Raw genomic sequence first — 13,119 nt, 5'->3', positions numbered from 1 at the left:
TCTTCTGCTATGTTAACACATCTGAAAGTCACTAACTTTTTTGATGATGAGTGATGCTGGGTAACATAATTTCATCACACCATTGGATCAAATGTGGCACATGTGTCAACCAACCCCACCCCCAACATCATTTAGTAAAAAGGCAGACTGTGTTTATTAGAGGGACCCAGACAGAGGAACTGAAAGTGGAAGAGCACGACAGTGCCGATCCAGCATTTATTTTCATGCTTGATGCTTGTTGAAACAGAGGCTCTCATTCTTGAAGTGTTAGGTGTTGCTAAAAGACAACATATTTGTTTTCTGATGACAATTCAGTGAAGTATTCATCAACAAAACTGAGATGATTTAATCTTTATTCATACTCTCAGTGTGTAGTTTATGAACCTCATGTATGGAAATGACGTTCCGTTTTATAACTTCAAAATCGCACCATGAAACTGCTCCACATGAAGCAGTAAATCTGGTCTGCAGCTGCAGTAGCAGCTCTGTGAGACTTCATGACATAATGCTAATGCCATGATGCTAACATGTTCACAATGACAATGTTCACATGTTGATGTTGTGCAGGTAAAACACTTATCATGTTCACCATCTTAGTTTGGTGTGTTAGCATGCTAACATTTGCTAATTAGCAAAAGTACAACAGAGGTTGATGGCGATGTCATTAGCTTTGCAGGCAACATGAATGTCTGCACCAGACTTCCTGATGATCTATGTAGTAGATGGTGGCCAGTGAAGCCTCTGATCTGCTGGCGGCACTACAGGAAGACTTACATTTACATTTAAATACATTTACTCATTTGGCAGATGCTTTTATCGAAAGCGACTTACAAGTGAAGGACATCAGTAAGCTTCAGTGCAGTGGGATACTTACTGTAAATATTAAGTACTACATCTATTTAGTAAGTGTAAGGAGATTATATTAAAGAAGTGCACCAAAAATGCAGAGTAAGTGCTACTTAGACATGTTAGGGTTTTAGGAAAGGAGGTGCTCTCTTACAGGATCACCCAAGATATCTAAGATTATCTGTATTAAAATTCGTGAAAACCATTCGAGTCTTTTAACTAAAAACCCAAATTGTCAACCTCATGGTTGTGCTGAAAAAAAAAGTCAGAGGAAAACCACAGTCACTTAGCGTCATCTTCAGAGGAACACGAATGCATGAATTTCACAAGAACCCATCCAATAGTTGTTCAGATATTTTAGGGACACATGGGTCTGAGGGTCCAAGAGGTTTTGCTGTAATGATTCACTGGTTTGACAAATGGGACGTTGCGTATTTGTAGATATACAGATCGACTACTGCAAAGTATTAGAGCATAACTGATTCAACCCAGTTAGAGAGCACTTAATTACCCAGGGAGGTTTAATATTAAATGAAATGTAATGTATTCCTGGACTGAAGCACTTTTAATTATGCGGCACAAAATAAGGAAATATCCTGGATTCATTTCTTTTTAATCTATCCATGTTTAATGATGAATAACATTGAAATTAACACACTTGACCTCTTGTACTCTTGTAGCAGAGTGGTTGGCTGTGTGCATCTTAAACTCTGTGTGTCCCTCTGGGTGTGTGCTCTTTAATCTATTATTGTGCATCACTGTATTTGTGGTTTCCAAGAAGTACATGCCTGTATATAACCTGAAAGAGACGACTGTTTGCTATGCATGTACATCCTGTATGTAAACCATGTAACCTGCTCTTCTGCTTCCATTCACACAGAGTTGCGGCCATTCACTACCTCAGTGCATGTTCTGCTCAGTGCACACAAGTCATTCAGAAATGCCCTGCCTCCGCTTCACGTGTGGGACACATCAATGCAGATGTTACCGTGTACACATGAACACATGCATAAATAGCCTTCAGAAGTTTTTCTGTATCAGTTTATGCTGCAGTGGAAACAGTATTTCTAAATATGGAACCATGTGAGCTAAAAACAGCAACTAAAGCCAACCAACATCATTCACTGTTTGCCAAGTCAAGCATAAGCTCATGTTTAATTCAGAAAACTCGGGTATTCATAACTCACACTTGCTGCACCCATGACACTGAACCCACTGCGGCACACAACAAGCACAGTTGCGGTAACACTATTCCACTGTCAATTTACATTACATCCTTGTTAGTAAGCATGCAAATCAAATTAATCCCTCATTGCATTGGGGACCTCACAGGCACAGTTTGAAATGCTTCAAGGCCTGATGGGAGACGAGGAGTGATCATTATAACTGGCTGCAGGGTAATGACGTCTTCTGCTACTGTGGCTCCAGTGACAGCAGGCCTGACCATTACTTGCCATTTACATCTTCTTGAATCATTTGCGTTGGTTCCTTCATTGACATTGCTCAGCCCACCATGAAGCACATCTCTTATTCATTCCACATGGGCAGACAGCAAAGAGGAAGAGGACATCTCATGCTTCCTCTGGAACATGTGTCGGCTTCTTTAATGACACAGTAACGCATGCAGAGCCATGCATTAATGCAGACTCTGACAGCTTATGGTTAGCTGGCTCCTCAGGCCTGAACATCCATTGACACATGAAAGCAGTGATGCTCAACACTGGGAAAGGAAGAAGAGGAGGAGAATGTCTCAGCTATGAGATGTTGACAGTGGAAACAAACCTTGACCTCTGCTGTACAATATGGATGTCTATCATTATTGTCTGCTCTCTCCAAAAGCAGCTGCTGTTGCATTTACATGGTTTTTGCTGTGTTTCTACATAAGAAAAATAACAAGAAAGCTAAATATATTTTCAAAATAATCAAATTCAATCACAAACACCACATCATGTCAAATACTATTTAATCTGCAAAAAAGAACATCTTTTGTTCGTTGATTATTTCATTATGTCTTCTACAAAGATAATATGTGGTGTACCTCAAGGTTCGATTCTTGGACCACCAACATGTATGTTAAGTTCAGTGGTGGAAATATTATTAAATATACTTTAACTGTAATGGTGCATTTTTATTGTTGACATATGTGTAAGAAGCATTTTAAGAGGTGAAAGGTGGAACTAATTTTAATAGTTTTGTATGTTGTTGGGTGTATAAATCTATAACAATGTTTTTTTTTATGTGAAATCATAATTTGTAAAGTGATTAGTAACTCCGGCGTTCAACAGTGTAGTCGACTAAGTTGCATTCCTCCACTCGCTCAATTCAATGTGCGACATAAAAAGGTAAGATGACACACATGAAACAATGGCAAAAATAAAAGAGTTTGGAGTCAAAAATTGTCCATTGTCTGCTGCATATTTTTTGTCACAAATAAGATATATAATTTCATCCCTGACGAGTTTGATAACTTTCTGACAAGCAAACTCAATCTCCTTTTCTTCAACTGTAATTTTGGATAGGAATGCAAACACCACATAAATGTATTTATTGCTCCCTCTGTCCTTCACATTTTCTCATGTCTCCTATATATTTTGTTTTACTTTTTGTGATGCCAAGGTCACCCAGTGGTTCGCTTCATTGTGTCTTGTAATGACAGTGGTTGAAAACACGAGCACATCCCCGCCTCAAGTAAACCTCTAATGGAGCAAAGAGCTATTTTTGCCTTTTCCCCTCAATTGCACCACAAGCCCGCAGAGTCATTTGTTGTTCTTCGTTCTCTGTTGTTCCTTTTAATCCCCAGTGTTCAATCTTGTTAGTCGAAAGAAATTTTTGTCTTCACACAGTAAAGTTTGCACTTAAATCTTTGCTCTTTCATTTGCATTTTATTTCTGTGGAATACAAAATGACATGCTGTGAACTGTACAAACTAAAATCAAATGAATTCCACCCTAAAATGATGTTAAACCTCTTGGCAGAATAGATCAGCCAGTGGAAAATAGATCCTGGATCTCATATTCACATACAGATGACACTATTTCACATCAAATGAGTCTTGGAACATCACAAATGTCTCACGGAGACTGCAAACGGAGACTTCCACCACACTTTCTTTAGTGAAAGTAACTGTGTTTCTTCATTGTGAAGCAGGTTGGAAAAGTCGGTTGGGTGCTAACAGAGAGAGGTGAGAGATTCACAGTGGAGGTGTGATACTGCAAACCGCAGAATCCTCTGTTTCATGTGTTCTCCTACAGACAGCCTATTCTGGCTCTGTGCTATCTCTTCCCTTTCCTAATCCGACCTCTATTTGTGCTGTGCTGGTAACTCTGCAGGAATCATCAGGTCCATCTAATTACATGAACGTCTCTGTCTGCAACTAAACCTTTTGTGAGGAACTCTGAAAATGCCCACATTCCTACAGAGGCAATTCTTCTTCTGTCTGAAATCCCCCATTCCCACTGAGGAGGGTGACAAGCATTCAGGAAGAAACATATACACTAAATAAATTACACTTGTTGTTGAATGTACTGAAGTGTGAGTCATGTTTCTTGACAGACTGTTATTTTAAAACTTCACCATGAAGAGAAATTAAATATGACTGAGGTTGTCACCACAACATAAACCTATTGTGTTCCGACTGTATAATAAGATGCTGCCAAGATGAGCCAGTTTCAGTTTTGGTTTATGATAGAATCCATCTTAGGTCTTTAATTTAAGCCTTTACATGTTTTCAACGTTTTGACACTCATCGGCCCTCAGGGATGCCCTGCATCAAACAAAACACTTCATCACTTGGAATGAAGTAAAGCGTAAAGATTTTAAGGATTTTTTACACTGTAGGACTGAATGCTTTGAAGGCAGCATTGGGGTTATTCAGTGTTGGATTGCTCCTTATGAAAATGAGGGAAAAGAGTCTAATATATTGATACATGCTGTAAATTACATGTTCTTGTACATGTAACTGCTCATAGCTCTGGCAGTCCATGAAAAGTTGATGTTGGCATTCTGGGAAATGCCTCATATTGTAGTCTGAAAATCACAGTGTGAATATTCTGAATATAGGAGGTACCAATGAAATATTTAGTGTTGTAAAAGCAAGCAGTACAGGGAATAAGGGGATTGTAAATTTATGTTTGGGAAGGATCTTGAAATAAATCACACCAAAGTACTTTTTAATCACTGGCACTCAAGAATAATTACAGGGTACTTACAGGGGACCTCCAGCCTATATGTCCTGTCACATTTACCAAACTACAAATGCAACACTCACTTTGTGAAACACGTACTTTATTATAAACTTTAATATAACATATGATTCCTCGACTTTCGTTGCACACACACCTTAAGTGGCCACAGTATTCTGTAAACTGTTTGTTGACCAATAAACCACCATAAAGTTTGTTTCTGAGTGTAAGTTTCTGAGTTTGTCAATAATAATACCATAACTAATGTTATTACAATATCCACACAGGTCCTGTTACTCTCACCTTCCCTCAGCTGATGTCTTCTTCCTCTACATTTGAATATTTGTCTGGAGAGTAAAAGTTTATAACTTTTACAGTCTTGAAATATGTGCAAGAAATATGTAAATTAACCACATTATCATCCCTCTTATCAGTGATGACATGAATCACACTTAAGTATAATGTTTCAATGAGCTCATTGAAAATTTCAGATGTCCACTTGACAAAAATCATAACAACATTCAAAAGAATAATGTTATTTCATGTTATTTAATTATGTTGTCTGAAAGCATCACAAAATCAAACACAATTTTTCTGCTTGAAGTGAAAGCTGACTGTATGCTCCGTGAACCAGAGGGTAAATTTCACAACAACACGGCACTGTGATTCAAAATGCATGGTAACATTTAAAATATGGATGGCTTAAACAATGCTGCTTTTAAACCTCGAAACAAGCTGACATTTTGAAGCCTCACATCCCACCGGCGGCTATTTTTCAACCTAAGTTTACCCTGCGTGCTGCACAGAGTCTGTCCTCTGTGAATTTAAGTGGCAAAGTGCAAATGGAAATTCCAGTGCTCGCTAGAATGGCTCCCCTTTTCCTGTCAACGCCCCACTGTTTCCTGCCTGCTGCATGACTAGGTGTGTTGACTTTTAGATCGGAGCGTCTGACTTTGGGGTTCGCACTGGTCTGACTGTGGGAAAGGGTGTTGGTTTCTCTGGGTCATCCACCGACCAAACGCTAATTCTCCACTTTGAGCCTCCTCTGGCTCCTTTATAATCTTCTCCTCTTCAAACTGAGCACATGTCGGATAGAGGGATCCGTTTTCAAATGTTGCTCTGCCTAATTAAAGGCCTCACAGCCAACATCTCAAGCCTTCTTTTGTCCAAATGCAGTGTATACTTACTCCCTGTGTGTGTGCTGCCCTGTCATAGACATGTCCATTAGTGCTATTAGCTGCTGTGTTAGGTAACTCTGCCCTTTTTCATCAACGTCAGCACACAGAGGGCCTTCAGCTGAAAACCTCCTCACTTCCTGTGAAGGTAAATATATATATATATATTTTTTTTCACTGCATCCACAGCACGAATGTCGTGTCTGTGATGTGTCAGTGCGTCTGTAAACCACTCCGGAGACTGTGAGATTACTTTACAAACGGAGCCTCACAGAGGCCTGCCTGACTGCACCAGAACAATACAGTGGTTCATTCACAGACTGCGGCCTTCTCTCACTGTGATAAAAATCAAGTCTTTGTGAGCCTCTGCAAAGATGAGGAGAGGAAGAAAACAAGCTATCCACATCTGGTCAACAAGTGTTGTTTATTTTATTATAATAAGGTTGTTTTTCACATTAAAGTAAAACCTTTGACTTGACTCGTCCTCGTGCAACTTCACTGCGATGGAACTGAACAAACTCAGTTCACAACAATAAATGACTTGGTGACACTTTACAATGAGCTGCACAACATACTGGCTAATTACTAAGAAGTAAGTAAGGAACAAATCATTTCTCTGAATCATTCATTTACATTTATGGTAATTGTAGTAATTTGTGAGCAGAGATGGTATTTAGCACACACAGAACACAGTAAACATTTTCACAAGCAAACAAGACAAAGGTTATAATTTTCTACTGTAACCACAGAGTTTTCCTTCCACATTCAGTTCAGTTTTTCTCTACTAAAATCAAATCCCTAAAACTGTCCGACTGCCCAGACACCAGCAACACAGTGAGGTGAAGTGCAACATTACCTCAGAAATGAGAATACCCCTCGCCAAAATGCTGCGGCTTTACTTGATGCTATCCAAAAGAACAAACCGTAGAAGTCAAAATTATGGGGTTTTTTTTAATCACAATTTGTCCAATTTGTGTGATTATCCCACAGGATTATTTCCAGTGTAAAGATTTTGATGGAGGCTTTACTGTGAATCAAGCTTTCCTGCTGAAGCTCATAACTTTACAAAAGTTACAAACTACTGCTGGTTAATAAAAGATCAGGCCTGGAAATATAGGCTAATGATTAATTCATTTATTTCTGTGAATCAACATGCTAGTTCACACTGAATCAGTGGCACAAAATTCATGCTATTTACTAATTACTTAAATGTTACTATTTTTGTGCCCCCCTGATTTTTTGTGCGTCTGTGGCTCAGGGGGTCGAGCAGGTCGTCCATTAATCGCAGGGTTGGTGGCTCAATCCCAGTCTGCATGTCCAACTGCCTTCGGTCAAGATGCTGAAGCCCAAATTACCAATGATGGTGCTCTATCGGTGTGTGAGTGTATGTGTGATAGTGTTGCACTGTGTTTATGGAAGTGCTGTATGTGAATGGGTGAATATGGCCTGTAGTGTAAAGCACTTTGAGAGGTTGTTAAAACTAGAAAAGCACTGTATAAATGCAGTGCACTTATCATTTTAAAGTGAAGTGACACATCATAATGAGTAGTGACAAAATAATCTTCCCTTTTTGTGTAAAATAAAGTTTCATCATACAAAACTAACAAGTGTTTCCTCATTAAATTAACATTTTTATCAGGACGTAAACTTTCATATTCACGTCCATGTCTCAAAACCAGTTACACTACATGTTAATACCCTGTATGTTTCTTTTTAATGATTGTGATTGTGATTGAAATTCATGTGAGCTGGAGAAAAAGACGACAACGGGGCGTTCAGATGTCTCAGGCAGAAGTATTTATTGTAAGCTTGGTGCTGATGAGAAAACGATGAGCAGTTCACAGTCAGCATGTGAATCTGTGCCACTCCAAGTTCCGGGTCATATAATCCCAGGTGTCACATGGTTGCAACATTTTACCGCATCTTACTCCATCTAAGGTTAAACTTTATCCTAAACATTCATGTGTGAAGATGCTATTGGACACCAAAATCTGCATTGCTACGTGTTCTTACCGAATTAATACTGTATGTGTCTTGTCCTTTCCTGTGCTTAGCTCATCCTCAACAACTAGATTCGAGTAATATTTTGCAAGTCTATGCTTTCCTTGTGCCCCCTTATCTATAAGACAGCGGGTACCCTAGCTACAGATGATAGCAGTGGCTAGAGGGGGCAGTCTGTCCACCAGCTGATTTCACCAACTTCATTTCTACACAAGCTCCTCAACACTGGACATTAACTAACAGTTTGGAAAATCTTGCACCTGAAATTGGAGGTGGGAAAATAAAAGGAGGGAAGTGATGTCAGTTTTATAAGGCATCAGCATCACTAGTGCTGCAGAATATGACGTATGGCTGTGAATGTTAAAGAATAATAGTCTCTGGTTTAACAGATACGCACAGTATTTGGTGCATAATGACATACAGTAGAGATAAATCTAAGGTTCATCTCAGTTACATAACACTGAAGACACTTCTGTAGAGTGAAAACTACATTCACCAGTGAACAGACTTTTCTTTGCTCTGAAGAGAAGAAAGCTCCGTGTTAAAGTCTCCTAAAATAGATGTATGGGAAAATAATTAAGTAAGAGATCATTTTTAATGGAGGCACCGCTGGATGTTGATTGGTTTGGATGTGATGAACGTTGGACAGAACGAAGAGAAACAGAGACAACACTTTGGTATGAAGTGATTAAATAGGTTTATTTGATTTACAGACATGTACATTTTCTATCAACCCCCAGAGGGAGCATCACAGTTCAGTTCTACAATAATATCCTTTGATTTTTCTCTGACACCGCTCTCGTATTAACTTGCTCTAAAAATAAAAATAACCTCTGTTTTCTGCTCAACATCAGAAATAGGTTTCTTTATACACAATTCTTGTATGACAAGAAGTAGCATATTCTCAAAACATCACTTCAGTGATTATTAACATAAAATCACTCGATACAATGGACTTATACTCCTAAGGGATTGGTGCTAAATCAACTAAAATTTGGCAAAGTGAAACGCAATTCGTGACCCATCTGACCAGAGCCAACATTCCTCCTGATGATAAATGACAATATGTCAGCACTTACTGTGAACATGAAGTGACAGGCCTCTGTGGTAGAGGCGGTGAAGTTAATGCTAGGCTATGGTTCAAATAAATCCCTGAACATTAAGTGTGCAAAATGGTTTGATCAGTTATTCTTAAAAAAAACAAACAAAAAAAAAACACACACACACACACATACACAAGAGCTACAAAAAACGAATGCAAAAAAAAAGTACTGCACTCTAACAATGACAGGCATATGCTGTCTTAAACCACCACATTGCAGTTCTGTGTGTGAGAAATATGAGAGATGTCCAATTCATGATCACAGTAAACAAGATGAATCCTAGCGATGTAGAAAGGTATTGTGTTGCTTAGTTGTGATACAAATGGATGAATAAACAGACATTTCTAAACCCAAAGACATACAACAAAGTGTAGTATACTCAAACCTTAAACTTCCCTTTATAGATTATTCTTCATTATGGTAACAAACAAATAAATACATTGCATCCAAGCCATCATTTACAATATATTAAAGTTGCTGCGTGATATAGATATATATATCTCTATTGTAGTTATTAGAAAAACTCATTTGGTAACATTAAAAAACGAAACAAAAACAAAAAGAAAACCGATAAAAGGAAGATAAGAAGCTTAGTTCATTAAGAAGATGTAGGTGTGTAAACACGTCAGGTTGGACAGAATCACATTCAGAGAGCTCCACGCAGGAGAGAAGCTAAAGCTAATGATCCGGCAACAAGGACACAGCCCACACAGCACCCCCACACACAGCCAGTGAGTCACGCTCGCACATCAGCGCTACAACAACCACCTCAATGTCTCCCTTTATTCCTCCGCGAAGGTCAATCCGTCCTTCTCCTCCTTCTTCTGCGTTCTTCTTGGGGGTCTGCAAAGTGCTTTGTTTCTTCCCTTTACTCACAAGTTTTACAAACTGTGACTGCTTTAGTGGCTTCAAGGTTTCAGTAGAAGTGTATCCACCAGGTCATGTACTACAAAAAGGATCCTTCAAGGTATTTTCTAAATGAGGCGTTTCGCCGAAAAACTTTGTACATACTAGAAAGAAGCTGCAGTCTTCCTCTCAGATCTTTGTGAGAGATTGAATTTCTTTTGCATAATTACACTTAAAATACTGTAATTAATGCGTAGAGTGATAAAATCAAATCCAGATTTTCTGTCTATTGTGAACTTCTATTTTCTATGTAAATCTCTGTGTCAATACCTGGTGCAGGTATTGAGGGGGACTCTGTTTTTCAGCTCCTGCAGTGACATCTGAGGACACGCTGGTCCTCTTTCAAAGGGGGGATGCTTATCCATTATCAGCGATAAGAGGCCGCCATCAGTCTAACCCGAGGCAGAAGGATTTCCCGTTCCTGTCTGGGAGTTTGATTTCCCTCACTAATAAACCGATGAGTGTGACTCCAGCTCTTTACAAAGGTTCTTTCTGCTAATCGTGGAAAGGGATATCTACAATAGCAAAGGGGGAAAGGTCTCTATTCACAATGCCTGTTATTGTAACCAGCATGGACTGGACTGGAATCCATCATTAAAAGTGACTCCGTCTCTGTGTGGGTGTTGTGTCCAGAAATTCAAAACCAACCATCAGAGAGCTCCAAAGGGAAACCCAGCTCACTGATAAGGCAGTGTGGATAAAAAAAAAATGGTTGGTTTGCATGAAAAAGAAATAGTATTGCTTCTCATTTACACAAAAACACAAGTATTACTCCTTAAAAACCGAAGGAGTAGCAATTTTGGGAATAGCATGTACAATATAAATGATAAAATATAAAAATCCAGTGTCTGCTTTAAACAGCCCGGATTGTTTCGTCATCCTTCTGAAACAATCACAGACTGTAAACTCCAGTTACAAATCCAACATCACACACAAAGAAAAAAAAAAAAAAAAAAAAAAAAAAAAAAAAAAAGATCACAAGGGACCTTGTGAAAAATAATGTGCAGAAATCTCTCATCTGTCATGTTCTCTGGCACCGTCTACACGGATTTAAGTGCTAAAAGCTAAAAATAAAAACACATATGGAGGGAGGGGGTGAAAAGAAACAGCTGTTGATGGGAAAGCTCCAATTTTTAAGGCTGATTCACTGACCTTTAGACGGCAACACTTTTTGGCTCTTGGTTGACGGCTATGTTTACATGCACAGCGGGATTTCGATCGATTATGAGAATACTGCATTCATCATCATGTAAACACTGTATCTGCGTTTTGAAGTCCACGTTGTTAACACTGTGATGAAGATGTGCAGAATAACCCCGAGTCGTATTAGTCACATTACTGGATGCATGTTTGAGCAGATAAACAACACTTTGAGAAACATACTATCCCTGCAGCACGTTTTGACAAGTTGCATCATTTGCTCCACATAACTTGAATTTTACAGCTACTGTCTGTTTTCGAGTTGAAAGCCCGGGCAGAATAAATTGTGGAAAAATTTGCATGGGAGCTGCGCAGACACCAGTGGAGCGTTGTGACTGCAGATGATCCGAATAAACAGCTCAATCAAACTAATTTCAAAGCCAAAAGCTGAATTATAGTGTGCATGTAAATATAGACAAGGATGAAGTCATGAGGGTTGTTTGTGGTCAGTGCAAAGTCTGAAGGAATGTAATGATGCTATATGGCACTTGGTGCAGATTGACAGCCAACATAACAGACAGACAGACATACAGAGACAGACCGTTGGACAGACAGGCAGACAGACAGGGCAGGTTCATGATCAGCATTCAGTAGTATGGCATCAGGAGTCAGAGGGGATCATGGGGGATTTTGCGCCACCTCCACCTCCTCCCTGGAAGGTTCAGTGGATCCTCACAGACAGAGGTGAGGAAGGACACCAGCTGTCGGCCCGGTGGCTGTGCACGTTCTCACCAGCCTGTGATTTAGAGGCGGTTCAAGAGGGGGCAAGACGCTCCCTCGGTCCAGTTCTGAGCAGCCTCCATGAGCGTGTATAGAAAAGGGAGAACAGCAGGAGCCAGGAGGATGAGGATGATGATGGCGGCGGCGGCGGCGGTGATAATAGGAAAGATGACATGGGTGTGGTTTTAAAGAGGTGGATCAGCTGCCCTCTGTATTTGTCATCCTTGTCGAGTTTGGTTGCTCCTTCAGATGGCTCCTCAATTGGTTGTCACCTGAGAGAGAGAGGGGGGGGGGGGGGGGGGGGGGCAGAGCAGTTAGAGTCTGGCCTCACTACAGGACATTCTCATGTAATTAACGTTGAGGTCGAAAGCTCCTGGGCCATCTGTTAGGACCTCCCTGATAACGCCTGCTCACCAGGACCAGCCTGTGACCTACATATTTTCCTGTAAACAGCATACCAACACATAACAGTGTGTTTAATGCTGACCCCCCCCAATCTGTACAACAGCAAGCTATAAGCCACAGCAGCGACACACAGCCAGTGTATCTCCAGATGCAGAGACTGGGGTTTAACATTTGATATTGATGTTACCGTGCGGACGATGAGGAAGATGGTTTGCTGATGTAAAATAACAGAGCGCATAAATTAATGTTCAACGTACAACATGACTGTCAGTGACATATTATTATATGTTATATTATTAGATCAGTGCTGGTGCATTTTAATGTAGTTAGTCAAACTTGAATCGTAGTTTAATCCAAATATACTGATCATATTTATACGTTATTGATGTAAAATATGAATTTTCAAAGTTAAGACTAACTACTGGTGTCATCATGTAAATGTAGTTGACATAAAACGACAACATCTCGCTCTGAAATGAAGTGGAGTAAAAGAAGAAGGTAACTTTGTGCGCCTCATTGCTTTGCGTGCTCTCTATCACAAAGAAGGGAGATGGTCTAAATTTTCACCACTGTTCACTCACA

General features: G+C 39.7%; 1 protein-coding gene across 2 annotated transcripts in view; it reads right to left on the bottom strand.

The window, feature by feature from the left end:
* Positions 1–8,883: 8,883 nt before the first annotated feature.
* Positions 8,884–13,119, bottom strand: part of LOC111222171 (protein spinster homolog 2) — a 64,000-nt gene continuing 59,764 nt past the window's right edge. For both annotated transcript variants that reach the window (XM_022745766.1, XM_022745765.1), the window contains exon 13: positions 8,884–12,404. Coding sequence is in view for 1 of the 2 variants with exons in the window: in XM_022745765.1 (XP_022601486.1) it covers positions 12,390–12,404 (15 nt within the window). In the remaining variant the exon portion in view is untranslated. The remainder of the gene's footprint in view (positions 12,405–13,119) is intronic.

Source organism: Seriola dumerili, unplaced genomic scaffold, assembly GCF_002260705.1.
Source record: "Seriola dumerili isolate Sdu_G_001 unplaced genomic scaffold, Sdu_1.0 BDQW01000091.1, whole genome shotgun sequence".
Lineage (NCBI taxonomy): Eukaryota > Metazoa > Chordata > Actinopteri > Carangiformes > Carangidae > Seriola > Seriola dumerili.
This window is presented reverse-complemented; position numbering and strand designations above follow the sequence as displayed.